Source organism: Podarcis bocagei, assembly GCF_964188305.1.
Source record: "Podarcis bocagei genome assembly, chromosome: 12".
NCBI lineage: Eukaryota > Metazoa > Chordata > Lepidosauria > Squamata > Lacertidae > Podarcis > Podarcis bocagei.
Window position 1 is genome coordinate 35,475,490 of NC_138137.1, and position 15,018 is coordinate 35,490,507.

The 15,018-nt window shown below is 42.0% G+C and overlaps 1 protein-coding gene across 3 annotated transcripts in view; it reads right to left on the reverse strand.

Moving 5' to 3' along the window:
• Nucleotides 1-15,018, reverse strand: part of ZNF804B (zinc finger protein 804B) — a gene marked incomplete at its 3' end in the record, with an annotated part of 239,442 nt that overhangs the window by 11,130 nt on the left and 213,294 nt on the right. For all 3 annotated transcript variants that reach the window (XM_081163141.1, XM_081163139.1, XM_081163140.1), the window contains exon 2: nt 14,404-14,547. In XM_081163141.1, the coding sequence (XP_081019267.1) occupies nt 14,404-14,547 (144 nt within the window). The remainder of the gene's footprint in view (nt 1-14,403; nt 14,548-15,018) is intronic.

Below are 15,018 nucleotides of genomic sequence, written 5' to 3' on the forward strand. Positions count from 1 at the left end.
CAGGAATAACTTTGTGCAGTGGGATGAACTATAGAAAACTGATACATTGAATGACAAACATTTCACAGCCTTTGATTAAACCACATCCTATTCGTTTCACTTGACTAGTAGATAAATACAGTTGCATATATATTGCTGTTCTGTATTCCTTTTCAGGCCAGTATTGTGAATACTTTATTTTAAGGGCCTAATTGGCTTCTAGCCCAAAGATAACATGCTGACTTCAATGACAAAGATCCCAATAAGGTAGGATTGTGTGTAATTACCACCTGTTTTGCTTCTGCTCATGGATTCAGCAGCTTATCTGCATGGAGCGTTGGCTGATACAGGAAAGTGAATGCAAACAATGGGTCAGATTCAGACCTGGCCTTGCTTTGAGGAGACCCAGGAAAATGAATAGGGAAAGTGAGCCAAGACCAATCTAAGTCCCATTGGTTTAAATGGGCCTACTCTAAGTGTGTTTAAGTTTGGATCCGACACATTGTCAGAAAGTGAAGGCCGGATGCTTCTGAGAAGTCTGCATTTTGTTGAAGTGTATTCTGGGAAGTTATATGGAAGAAAAAAAAACAGGCAAGAACAGTAGAATAGCCCTGTTGGATCAGACCAAAGGTCCATCAAGCCTTTTTGGGTCCAGCAGTTGCCTTCAGGTACTGAAAGCAAGGCACAAAGGCAGAATTTGCTCATTGCTTCTCCCCAGCATCTAATGTACTCCCCAGCATGCTGCTTCTGAACATGGGCGATGACCATGTTTAGCTACATTCCACCCTCAAAAGACTTCCCAATGATTATATAAGCAACCTCTCCAGTCAACCAACAGGGTGGTGCTGTTCCTTGTCCTCAAGTGTTTGACTAAGGTTCTGCTATTGTATTGAATTCCCTTATTGCATATCTTAGGGAACTTCCTAGAAAGAACAGATCTATGCTGGAATCCTGTGCTGTTGGTTTTAACTCCTGCAACACAACTTTTAATGTGTGGAGCTGGCTTAGGAAAACTCCTCAGTGGACTAGATACATAGGAAGCTATCTGTGCACATGAAAATCACCGTATTCCAGCTGTATGATAAGAAGGCTCTAAGGGATGTTGCTATTGCAGAGAGCAGTGGTCCATAAAAAACAGATTGAATCAAAGTTGCAAATGTTAATTGAAAATGGAATGGGAATAAATTGATTTTTGCACATGTAAATTCTCTCACTTCCTTTAACAAGTCATGCGCTGTCAACCCCATGCAAGGAACTGCCACTAGGGCACTGACATTTCTCTTGCCCATTGGCCACGCTGCGTGAGACTTACAAGAGTTGGAATCTAACAACATCTCGAGGGTCACAGGCTCCTCATTCCTACAAGCAGTGGAGAGTACACTAGTCCCTTCCCAACTCCTAGTAGTAAAACACACTTAATTGTGAATTATTATAACTAATTATATTGTTTTCCTTACAAGCTGGGCTTGCTTCTCAAGTTCTTCTGTTGAGGTTCTTTCTGAGTGCTCCTACTTTGGATACTGGCTGGCCACCCAAGGCTGCTTTGTAGTATTGCTCCATCTCTTAAATTCTTTCTCCAAACACAATTGTCAAGTGTCAACTTTACTATCATTTAGAAATCCAACTGATTTTTTTTTTTTTTGGGGGGGGGTGTTACTCAAGCTATTGATACCACATCATTTAAATCAAGAATTTTAACTAATGACCTGCTGTTTTAACCACTGTTTTGTGAGCTGTGATTTGGTCTTTGTGGAGAAATTAGTTTTGATTAACATTATTACCCTGTCTTAAATATCACCAGCTGCCTTATAGTCATTGAATATTAGGATATTTTTTAAAGACAAGTATCTGTCTGTAATTGTATAGTGGTATGTTACTGTTTGGAACGCAGGTGGCGCTGTGGGTTAAACCACAGAGCCTAGGACTTGCCGATCAGAAGGTCAGCGGTTCAAATCCCCACGACAGGGTGAGCTCCCATTGCTCAGTCCCTGCTCCTGCCAACCTAACAGTTCAAAAGCACGTCAAAGTGCAAGCAGATAAATAGGTACCACTCCGACGGGAAGGTAAACGGTGTTTCTGTGCACTGCTCTGGTTCGCCAGAAGTGGCTTAGTCATGCTGGCCACATGACCCGGAAGCTGTACGCCGGCTCCCTCGGCCAATAAAGTGAGATGAGCGCCGCAACCACAGAGTCACCATGACTGGACCTAATGGTCAGGGGTCCCTTTACCTTGATGTTACTGTTCACACACCCCCTCCATGTTTGTCTCAACAGTCTTCCTGGCACGGGTATGAGGCCTATACACACCTCCCCTCGCATGCTGGTTTCAACACTGCAGTCCTGGTTAAATTAAACTATAGTTTCGTGTTGCATCTGAAACAGAATTGTCTTCTTCTGGCTTTGGCCCTTCAACTGTGGTCTCTTGGAACTACCGTTCTGCACAAACTACCATTCTCCATTTTGGAACTGTAGTTTAAAGAGACCGCGGCCAAAGGTAGTGAGCAAGGAGCAGGGAAGTGGGTCTGGTCACATGCAGGCCCAACACTCACACCCAGCTTACAACCGCTTATGCAGCCAAGAACATTACATCACAAGGATAAATATATTGCGAAATGTTCATACAAAGCTGTTCAGTGTGGCCGTTCTTTGTCTGGGTCACTGGGGCCTTCCTGTGTCTAAGCGGTTGTGTGATTTGTTACCTGGTTCTCCTTTTCCCTGCTATGGCCCTGGAATTCATAGCCAACTGACCTCCGGAAAGCTGCCACACTGCAGTTCTTTAGAAGGGCTTTGGAGACCTATTTGTTTTTGGATGCCTATGCATGTGTAATATTTCCTTGTTATGGTGTTCTTTTCAGCTCATGGTTTTGTTGAAAATGTGTTTTATATTCTGAGCTGGATGTGTGCTTTTTAGCACCGCTGGGTTATTAATGTGGGTCTTTGTACAAATTGCATTAATTTTTATTTTTAGAAATTATGGTGATGATTATTGAAGTTGTAATTTTAAATTGCTTTATGTCAGCCAGCTTGAGAGAGTTGAGCTTACTTAGGAAAACAGCTTATAAACATTTCAAAATAAATAAAAATGTTCTTTTGCATGTACTTCTTCACTGGCATCTAATGTGATTCAATGACCCTTTCTTACAGATGTAAAATGAAATGGCTTTGTCTATCTGCTGCTTCTACTTTTTATTCTGTTTTTTTTTGGTTGAATCTTGTTACATTAACATTTTTTTAAAAATAAAATAAAATAAAATAAAAGTGTAATTGAATATGACCCACCACTTAGACCAAAGTACTTGGAATTAATTCAGTTTAATTTCACTGAAATCAGTCCACAGAACCAGTTACGCAAAAGTGTCTGGCAATTAGTACATGTTCTCGGTCTTAACAAGTTTGTAGATCAGTTTGCTAATAACTTTTAAAGAGGGAGATTGGCTTTGAGAATTTGCAAATTGAACTTGGCAGTGGCTTCATGTATCCTCATTAGGGTTCAGCTGAAGGATTCCTAATGTCTCATGGCTCAGGAGATGCCCAGTACACATGTTGGCACTGGAATTCACCCACCATTGGACATTAATTTTGGGCAGTTTAACAAAAATTTATGTATTTTTTTAAACAGCAGGAGCAAGAAGATCCTTCAGACATTATCATTTTATTTGAAGGGCCATTGGTATCTGGCTTTTAACTGTGCAATCCTGTGAGTGTCTACTCAGAAGTCATCCCCATTGACTTTGATGAAACTTACTTGCAGGAAAGTGTGTTTAGTTTTACAGGCTAAGTAACTACTGAATAGTCCAATAAATACAGCCAGTTGCATGGTTTTGTTTCGTTTGGATATATTTGAGGTATGATGAAAAAAAGATGATAATGTTTCTGACTAGTGCAGGGAATTAAGTAAAGTAATCCTGTCATTCTACTATGACTCCCTTGATATGCACCATGCATTCAGTATCCCCCCCCCCCAAAGGAACATACAAACATATGTGTGTTGTTAGGCTCGATTCCTTTTTCTTTTTGGCTAGAAGCATACCTTGAAGATTTGTTGCTCATTTTTCTACAAGCGGAAAGATCAGCAAGATTCTTAAACTCCATTGGACTCAATTATGCTGCTAAATTGTGCATATTAATCAGATAGATGGTAGCAATCTATACTCAAAAATAGAAGGGAAACACATAAGCTGCTGTTGTAGATACATTCAGTGGGGCACAGAGTGGTTGTAAAGAGGAGGAAATAAATTAGATGATAGAAGCATTCACTAGAGGAAGGCAAGCAGCTGCTTCAGAAGCATTTAAAGTTGGAGGGGAAAAATGAATCTACATTAGGCTGGTGTTAATATTTGAATGGCAAAGCATTTGTGCCAGTGGAACCTTGGAGTGGAGCTCAGGAACGGAGACACAACCTCAGATCCTTGGTTCAAAAGCAACATAAAGCCATGGGGCTACCTTTGAAGGTGACCCGGAAACTGCAACTAATCCAGAATGCAGCAGCCAGACTGGTGACTGGGAATGGCCGCCGAGACCACATAACACCGGTCCTGAAAGACCTACATTGGCTCCCTGTCCGTTTCCGAGCACAATTCAAAGTGTTGGTGCTGACCTTTAAAGCCCTAAACGGCCTCGGCCCAGTATACCTGAAGGAGCGTCTCCACCCTCATCATTCAGCCCAGACACTGAGGTCTAGCGCCGAGGGCCTTCTGGCGGTTCCCTCACTGCGAGAAGCCAAGTTAAAGGGAACCAGGCAGAGAGCCTTCTCGGTAGTGGCTGTTAGAATAAAAGGTTTCTGATGGGAACTGTGACAAGATAAACCCGGAAAAAGCCGGGATGCCAATGCATGTTTCTGATGTGGGTTGAGACGTCACAAGGCAGGGAGCATAGATTCTTCCTTGGAAAATCGGTATTTTCCTAGGCTACGCCATTGCTGGAGACTTAGATACCAAGTCTGTTGCTGTTATAAACAGCAGGTGCACTGAGGTGCATTCTACTGGTACAGTGGAGGAGATGTGCCGGATGCACAGATCAGGAGAGGCTACGAAGAGTGAGAAGCCCACCCGGTATGCTCAGGAGTTTGCTAACACAGCTGTTGCAGATTTAGCTGTGGTTGGTGGCTCGACACAGGTCTTGGAACCCGGAGTCTTAAAAGGGGTAAAGCGATTGTCCCCAAGGGTCGGGAAACCACGCCCAAAGGCTGTAAGGGTAGACACTGTTTCCTTGGAGAAGGAAGCTGGACCACGTCCAGAGGCCGTGTGTGCCAACACTGATTCCTCAGAGAGGAGCGAGGCTAGAGTTCGAGTCCCAACAAAGCCAAGTGTGAGACTTCCTGATAGTCAGAAGAGCTATGACGCCAAGACTAGTCAGAAGTGCAGGATGGTAAGGCCCAAGGCCAATCCAGTTGCAGGTAGTTCCAAGGGTGGAACGGGTGATACAGGGGTATACTGTGTGTACGATATCTGTATGGTTGTTGCAGTTACACTGATGACTGCAACACAGTGCATGAATTGGGGGAGGATGTTAGAATTCCTGCTCCATGATTACAGTCATGGGATTTTTGTCTATCACATGACAGTGTATGTTTTGACTCCACAGAGTGGGAAGTGACGGAGACAGGATGTTTGTGTTACTGTGTTCTGTGAAGTGGGACTATTGTCCTTTGTTCTTTTTCTCTTTGCTATCTGATGCTAGAGAGAGAGGGAGCCATGTTACAGTGCTCCGTATGTGTTTATATGTAAATAAAGTAGATTAGCCAAAATGCTGAGTTGCTGAGGTCTGTTACACAAGCTGTGAATAATCTGCAGATCCCTAAGTGTGCTGATGTCTGTTGGCATCGGTCGCTGTGATGTTCGGGCTGAAGAAAGCTTTTGAAGCTCCCGAACAATCAACCAGGAGGGAGAGAACATGCCAGTCGGGCATGTGTGTCTGCCAGCGTCCTACTCGAGTGTAGGGCGAGCTCCTGACAGTGGCGCCCTCCCTGTGGAACGCTCTAGCATCAGATGTCAAAGAGACACATGACGTTTAGAAGACATCTGAAGGAAGCCGTGTTTAGGGAAGCTTTTAATGATTGATGGTTTAATGTATTTTTAATCTCTGTTGGAAGCCACCCAAAGTGGCTGGGGGGGACGACCCCTGTTGTTGTTGTTGTTGTTGTTAGTGGGGTCAGGGTTAGTTTTAATGTCTGGACCTAAGTCTGTCCAGAAAGTGTTGATTGTGGGATAAATATGAAAATTTATTAGAACAAAAGACAGTGGTGGCTCTCTCCACTTGAAGCAATATCGGTGAAAAAAATAAATATGAGAAACAACTGGGTAACTTATAAAGAACTATTATGAGAGGTAGATCAAGATTTAAAATGAAGGAGGTTTGAAGAAATAAGAGGACTAATAACTGATTGGCTGCAATATCGTCATCTTAATGAAGTATTTAGGTTGAATAAAAAGAAAGGTTTTTCACCTAAAATCTCCCAATTCGAAAAAGAATTGTTGGAAAATAAAAATAAATTACTGTGATTTCTAAAATGTATAAACTTCAATTGGCAAACAAAACATGAACCAGTCAAATCAGTGCTTATACACTGGGCGAGGGATTTTGGTTATAATATTGAGTTAGCTCTGTGGGATTACAAATCTGAAATTTACAGCATATTATACTTTGAAAGAAATTTATATGAAAATGATGTACCATTGGTATTTAACTCCTAGCAAATTAGCTAAAATATATAAATCACACTCTAATATGTGCTGGAAATGTGCACTGGTGCACTGATCCTGACTAGGCTAGACTAGTGGACTTCAGCTAGAGGAAGTGAGCGGCCAGCTTTTGGGCTGTGTTCTGGGAACCAGTACTGGGTTGTGGCCCATTATAAGGTGGGTCACAACCACAGCACCACCACCATACAAATATATGGTAAAAAGGGAAATGAAATGGGTCCCTAAGTGCATGTTTGTGTTGAAGGTGGGTCAAGAGTGCAGCAGAGCAGAAACATCGCTGCACGTGCTGAATATAGAGCAGAACAGAAAACAATCCCTAGTTCCATGGGATTCAATGGACCTTACTCCCATGCATGTGTACATAAAATAGAGCCCCAAGGCTGCAATTCCACACTCACTTACCTGGAACTAAGTTCCACTGAACTCCATGGGAGTTACTTCTGAGTAGACATATATAGGCCTGCATTGTTAAGATGCTTCTTTTGTATCAGTATCTACTTGCCTACAATGGATATTTATTTTTTTAAAATCCTTCCATGATACATAAGAGATTTCATTATTCAAAACTGTGCAACCATAGAGAAAAACAGAAAAAAGATGATAGCACAATTATTAATATTGAACTCTTCCTCTGACACGCAAGGCTAGCTTGAGATTCTAGAATTTGATAACAGAATTCTGTAGTTCCTCGTATAATGTAATACTTCAAATTGCTGTAAAGTCAGCGGACGACAATCAGCAAGGAAATTAACTGTCCCCTGGGTTTTAAAGAGGGCTAAACTGCTAATTTACATGTTAATTAGCATTTGGTCTAAAAAAGTAGCGAATGTAATTCTACAGCATCTAACATTTAACAATGGAACTTATCTAGACGTTGCATTTAACAGTAGCTTCCCACTTCTCGCTAGATATTTCTGAAGTTCCGATAATGAAAGCAATCTCATTATTCTAAACAACATGCAGTTTTCGGGGATGACGCCTGCTAATTTATTTGCATAATGAGAAAAGTAACAAAGCAATCACATTGAATCAGGTGTGTTGGTTCTTAATAAGCCCCATCTAATGGCATAGATTTGTGGGTTTAAAATAAAGACTTGTATAAACTGACATTTAAAATGGGAATGTGCTGCCTCAAGTCATAACAAGTCACTAGACTGTGTTCAGTGGCATTTGATAATTCTATTTCTGCTATCCAAGCACTGATTTCATAAATGTGATTGCAGTAATGTGCAAGTTAAGTATCTTGGAAGAACTCTGCCATAAATTAATACTCCAGAAATGAACATGTTGCATTAGAAAAGCATATATAACATTGATTTCCATTTCCAGATGAAATTGGAGTAAGGAGCATAATATATAGAATTCATTTCAGAGATGTCATAGGGCTATTAGACCTTCTCATCACTGCACATTTTCAAAATGTAGAAAATGTTCACTGTGGTCTTTGGATGGGCCCCTTCCTGATGGCATCATGGCATACAGAAGTTTGGTTAGCTGGGGTCCAGGAAAAGGTCATTTCAGCAGTTGCACCCACCCACCTTACAGCAGGGGTGGACTTTGGCCATTCAAATTTCAGCGGCGCTCTATGCGAGCCCAAATTTGTCATTCCCCCACTTTTCACTTTCTGTTCTGCACATGCAGTATATCATATTTGAGATGGCTTGCAGTGCCCTCCTCAGCTTGGCACCCAGTGTGAGGGAACTGGTCGTACTGCCCTAAATCCACCTCCGCCTACAGAATGCATTCCTAATGGTGATCAGGGAGATGAAGAACTGGCTGCTTGCCCAGACATTTCCAGACCATTAACATGACCAATGTCTGTGGTGGTTTTTTTTTGTTACTGTAGTTATTGCACAAATGTTTTTAGTCCCGCCTCCCCTCCATCCCTGCACGTTGCGAGCCGCTTTTAGTATTTTTAAAAGGAAAATTGGCATGCCATTTAACAATAAACAAATAAAATAAAATGAATATATAAAATGCCACTATGAACAATTTTATACCAATATTTGCCCCTTGTGGAAGGAGATGGTAGTCCATGTTGTGGTAACTTCCAAATTGGATTATTATTACAGTGCAGTCTATGTTGGGGTACCCTTGAAGGTGACCTCGAAACTTCAACAAGTCCAAAATGCAGCAGCCAGATTACTGGTTGGGGTTCACTTCAGAACTCATGCAACCCCATTTTAAAAGAAGAGGAAGAGGAAGAGTTTGGATTTGATAACCTGCTTTATCACTACCCGAAGGAGTCTCAAAGCGGCTAACCTTCTCCTTTCCCTTCCTCCCCCACAACAAACACTCTGTGAGGTGAGTGGGGCTGAGAGACTTCAGAGAAGTGTGACTGGCCCAATGTCACCCAGCAGCTGCATGTGGAGGAGCGGAGATGCGAACCCGGTTCACCAGATTACAAGTCTACCGCTCTTAACCACTACACCACACTGGTGTAAAACAGCTGCAGTGGTAGCTGGTTCATTTCCAGGACCTATTCAAGGTGCTCACATTATTATTTAAACTCCTAAATGAGTTAGGCCTCAAATAGCAGAGAGGTCATCTCCTTGCCTTCAGACCTCTCAGAAGTTTGGGGGTGGCCTGGGAGTCGGCATTCTCCGTGGCAGCTCCTCGGTTGTGGAATTTCCTCCTCACAGAGTTGCACCCGACACCTTCATTGTATCGTTTCCACCACATGGTGGAGATACACATCCTTACTCTGGCCTTTGACCAAGTATGTGTTTTCAGGGCCCACCCTATTTCTGTGACTGTAATTTGTTTTAACTGTTTTAACACCGAATTTTAAATTGAACTAAAAATTACATTGTTGTACCCTTCCTTGGGACCTGGTGGGGAATAAACTGAAAAAAAATGAATGAATAAGTCTTTCTTTTGACTTATCTTTGTGTAGATTTAGGTAACTTGTCCAAAAGCCATTCACATAGAAAGATAAGGGCTGGGAAGGGTGCATAAATAAATTTGTTTGATGCAGATATGTAAGCGGAACATTAAAATCTGCCTCTGTCCACCAGAGACCATTTACCTTCATCGTTTAAATCCCTGCATCCCTTTATGGAAAAATATTAGCACAAGCTTTAGGGTAATTAGGATTCAGTATTGCCCTCATATGCAACTAGGCATGTTGTACAAACAGCTGCTCTGTTTGTATCGAACAGCGTTGATTTTAAGTTTCATTAAGTAGCCAGGCTCTATCTTTCTGGAGACTCATTCAAGCTTTTTGACATGTCTTACATATTAATTCATTAACTGGAATTCATTTGGGTGTGTTGGTGACATATATCAAGGGTAGGCTGACATTTCATAGTTAAAACACATCAGCTAAATTGCAAGCTCTGCATCTGGGCCTGCAATTCCGGCACAGGCCCCAGGCAACAGAGTGCCTTTTGTGGGGAACCAGCTCACCTATCACACTTGTAAATAGCAAGCTCTTTTCATCTGCAATTTAGGAAAGGAATAGCAAGCAAACATGTAATGTTGTGTGGCATTGCATTTAGCAATACAGTTGTGCCTTGGAAGTCGAACGGAATCTGTTCCGGAAAGTCCTTTCGACTTCCAAAACGTTCAGAAACCAAAGTGCGGCTTCTGATTGGCTGCAGGAAGCTCTTTCAGCCAGCCAGAAGCTGTGGAAGCCCCATCGGACTTTCAGCTTCCAAAAATAGTTCGCACTCACTTCTGGGTTTACGGCGTTCGGGAGCCAAAACGTTCAAGAACTAAGCTGTTTGAAAACCAAGGTGGAAATGTTCCAGAGATCCCTCTTCGGACTCTCAAATTCACCAGCTGTCCCCACCTCAAAAGGGGGACCTAGTTTTGGTGTAGGAGAGTTTTTTTAGGGGGTGAGGAGGTACAGTTGGGGAGGGAGCCCGCCCCCATCAAAAACCCTCCATGCCTCCACAACAGTTCCTTCAATTTGCAAATGTGCTCACAGAGCCCAGAAAGGTTGCTGATCCCTGGCCTAATAGGGTAGCCATTGTGGTGACCCTGCCAGATGTTACTGGAGCTGGAGTCCAATCAACCCTAGCCAGCAGGACCAATGGGCCAGGATGAAAGGAGCTGTAGTCCAGCAACACCTTCTGCAGAATTTATAGTAGAAAATGTGTGAGCAGGGGAGTTGCTGCTGGCTTCTGGCCTTGAATCTGAGCCAACTACAGTATCATACAGAATGAAGTTCAGAGCACTGCCATCATATGATTTCCTGGGTGGTGGTTGATGCAGTGGAACTTTGCATGGTAGGAAAGCTAGATCCATTTCTGTGGATATGTGAGAGATGTTTATTTAAAAGCCATTTTTTTTAAAAAAAGAAAAGAAAACAAAAACAACTACTGACCAGGGAAATATGAAAGCTTGGAAACAGAATCTGACTCATTCCTAGCTAATCATCATCATCACCACCATCATAAAATAATTAGCAATTTTAACAACTGAAGGAGCATCTCCACCCCCATCGTTCTACCCGGACACTGAGGTCCAGCGCCGAGGGCCTTCTGGCAGTTCCCTCACTGCGAGAAGCCAAGTTACAGGGAACCAGGCAGAGTGCCTTCTCGGTAGTGGCACCGGCCCTGTGGAATGCCCTCCCATCAGATGTCAAAGAGAAAAACAACCACCAGACTTTTAGAAGACATCTGAAGGCAGCCCTGTTTAGGGAAGCTTTTAATGTTTGATGCATTACTGTACTTTAATATTTTGTTGGAAGCTGCCCAGAGAGGCTGGGGAAGCCCAGCCAGATGGGCGGGGTATAAATAATAAATTATTATTATTATTATTACTACTACTACTACTATTATTATTATTAACTAGCCTGTCTACCTTGTGGTAAATTCTATTGAATTCAGGGACACTAATTTCCAGTGTTTATAGAATCACAGTGCAAAGCTGCCATTTTTTGATGCGCATCTTCTCACCCTTACGGGTACACTAATCGGGGACATTAGCATACCTAGTAGGGCAGCGCTGAGAAGCATGTGCTGTCATTTCTCTATGAAGTTTAGCTTGTTTTATAAAATATAGGCCATTTGTTCCTTCCATTGCCAATCTGTCTTCCCCCCTCCCCCCCCAGAGCACTAAATCTAGTTTTAAAATTAAAAAGAGTTTTATTGCTTTTAACCATGATCTTTTATGATGGAGAGCAGCCAAGACAAACTGACTTGATGCATCAACATTCCATTTTCTGTTTTGCATAAATCACCAAGGCTGAGAAACATGAGGGATATGGGGGGGGGGGGGAGAGGGAGAGAGAGAGAGAAAGAAAGAAAGAAAGGGATGATGATGCTTAGAATGGATCGATCTGAGCCCAGAAAATTCTGACAAGTAGAAAAAGCAACTGAAGCTGCAAATAAATCCTTTTGTATAGGGAAGAGGGATTATAGGATTAACTTCACATGTTTTGGATCTGAAACCATTTTTGTTTTATATCATTACCAGCCTTTTATAGACTAATTGAGTGGTGTGGAGAACAGCACTAGCTGATTTTTTTTTATATAATATATATATTAAAAAAGAATTCATGATTAACCCAGTTTTGTCTGAGGAAACAATGGGCCAAAATTGTGGCCTTGATTACACTCGTGAAATTCACGACTTTCATCAACAACACTGTCCCTCATGAGCATTGGAACCTGTAATCAGAAGCTGATTTGCTGTTGAGTAAGGCGATGAGCAGGATATTAAGGAGGAAAGAGAAAACGCTAGTCGAGAGAATGCAAAAGAAGATTCCTTTGGAGTTCAACTACTCCCTGTTCGGAATTGAAATTAATAGCCTGATCCAAAGTTCTTTGAACTGCATCCATAATAGGCCAGCGACAAGTAAAGCAGATCTGTTCCCCTCAAAGGCAGGCACAAGAACATTAATGTTCGGCAAACTTTTCAGTCGTCTGCCATGTATAGCTTATGGGTTGTATTTGACTTTGTAGGGGAGAAGTGGAGTCATCCCTTCCCCTCTGTGATGTATGCGAGTGTCTCTTGAAGCATTCGGCTCCCCGCCTGAATCTTACTGGGAAAACCAGATGTGATTCTAATTGTGTGATTGCAATTAATATGTCCATTTTTCTGCTTTTAAAAATAAATAGCAGGGAGCTACTGGATCAGAACTTCAGCACACAAGGAGTGGGGATATAACCCATCCCTGCCTGCTGAGGTCTTGATGGAAAATCCCACAATGCCCAACTGCTATTAGCCCTGGGAAAGAAACTTACCTACTATCAAAATAAATCTACATTGGAAGCATAAAAATATGCCCCCCTCCCCGATAAATGGATAGACAACACGACAACTCTTGCAACCTGTGAACAGATCACTTTCAGATGAGGGTGATGTATGGACAAATTTAATAATATTTGGAACATATTTATCGAAACCATAGTGACTCATGAACTGATGTATACTTAAGGGAAATAATAAGTTTATCTACCTACATATATACTACATATTTCTGTAACCTTAATTACATGTTATTGTTATTTCATTATTGTTTTTCTCTGTCCCCCCCTTCTTTTTTCTAAAAAAGAAACTTCGCTACTAGTGTGAATGACAGCATGGGATGGAGTTGCAGTGAGTCTCTGTGTGGTTAACTCCCTCCCTCTGTATCACAGCCCTGATTCTGACAGTCCCTTCATGTGGCTATTCTAGTTCATGCTCTTGTTGCAATAAAGGTCATGCTTACCAGTCCCCACCCCACCCCCCAACTATTCGACCCAGGAATGAAGCATCCATTGGCACCAACAGAAACATCCATCCCAGGGTGCAGAGCAGCACAAGTGGGGATTTTCATTGGGACCATGGTATGCAATTAACACAACTGACCCTCAATCAGCCATGTTTTCTTAAGGGTGACAGTGTCTTAAGACATTGGTCATCTGCCTGATTACATGAGTATATAACATTATGTAAATTACATACACAGCTCAACAAGACAACAACTGGAACCCACCAACAACGTATGAATCAATATGGCTAAGTGGACCGAACAACTCCCCTTCCCCTCGTACACGCAAACAAAACTCACTGCAGTCAACTAAAGGCAACCAAGCCATGCCCTGCCCCCCCCAATCTCTCTCACTGCCAACAAAAACTAATAAATCAATACAAATGGAACCTGCCCCCATGATGCTGACACAAAAACCTTACACATACACTATGTAGAACAGGCATAGGCAAACTCTGGCCCTCCAGATGTTTAGGAACTACAATTCCCATCATCCCTAGCTAATAGGACCAGTGGCCAGAGTTTGTCTATGTCTGATGTAGAAGAATTAAAGTTTACTACCCCCCTTCTCTCTTCTCCCCCAACTTTATACTGTCTATAATATTAATGTATCCAATCAAATATGACTGATCTGTAGATCAAATTCTATGAACTGAAAGCAGAGACGCTGTATGTACTTTTGTAACCCAATAATTTTTTAAAAAATAAAAACAATTAAAAATACACAAATGCACACATGAAACATAGAAACAATTTGACACTGAAACCAACCCCATGTGGTAATACTTGTGAATATTACATGGTAGGCTGGCTCATCCCCCCAAAAATATTACTTGCTATCAAGTGGTTCAACTAGTCATGTGAATTGGTGCAACTTGTCATGTCATGTAAGAGAGAATATCACCACAGGAATATGACACAGCAAATTAAAAAGAAGCTACCAACTCTACAATTCTATGATTCTATATGTATACCCTACCTATTTTACATGGCTATATCTTGAATGACTTTTTAGGCTTACCTGCTTGTGAGCATGATCATAGGAATTGATGTGGTTGTCAAATTCGTGGTGTTTATGGTACTGCTTGTCACATAATTCACAGTAGAAGTTAGCCTTCACATCCTCTAGAGCACTTGCCGCTGCCTTCTCCTTTTCAGCAAAATCCTAGAAGGGCAGAGGGAGAGGAAAAATATTTGGTTATATCCAATTGCCAGTTTGGTTATTGCCAGTTTTTCACCACAAAGTCCCATGTACTTCCCAGCCCTATCATTAGGCAGAGTGAGGCAGCTGTCTCAGGCAGTTGATTTTGAGTGACATATTTTTACTCCCAGGGAGAAGTGCTGGTGGGGTATTCATTCAAAAAATGGAACCAAATCGCATGGTTTGGAAGCATGCCTGAGTCTTTTCTTTGTTGAAATTACAGACACACCCCACCTGCCACAGTGCAAGCAGAGGCAAGATATCAAAACAACAACGGTAGCTTATTTTCCAACCCTACTTGTGGTATGGAGCACAATCTTGTGGTCAGGATTACAGCTGGGGAGGGAAAGATTAAACCCATGCTTCCCTGCACACTGCAGTCACAATGCAAAATTGGAAGTGGTCCTGCACATAATTAAACAATAAAATATCCGC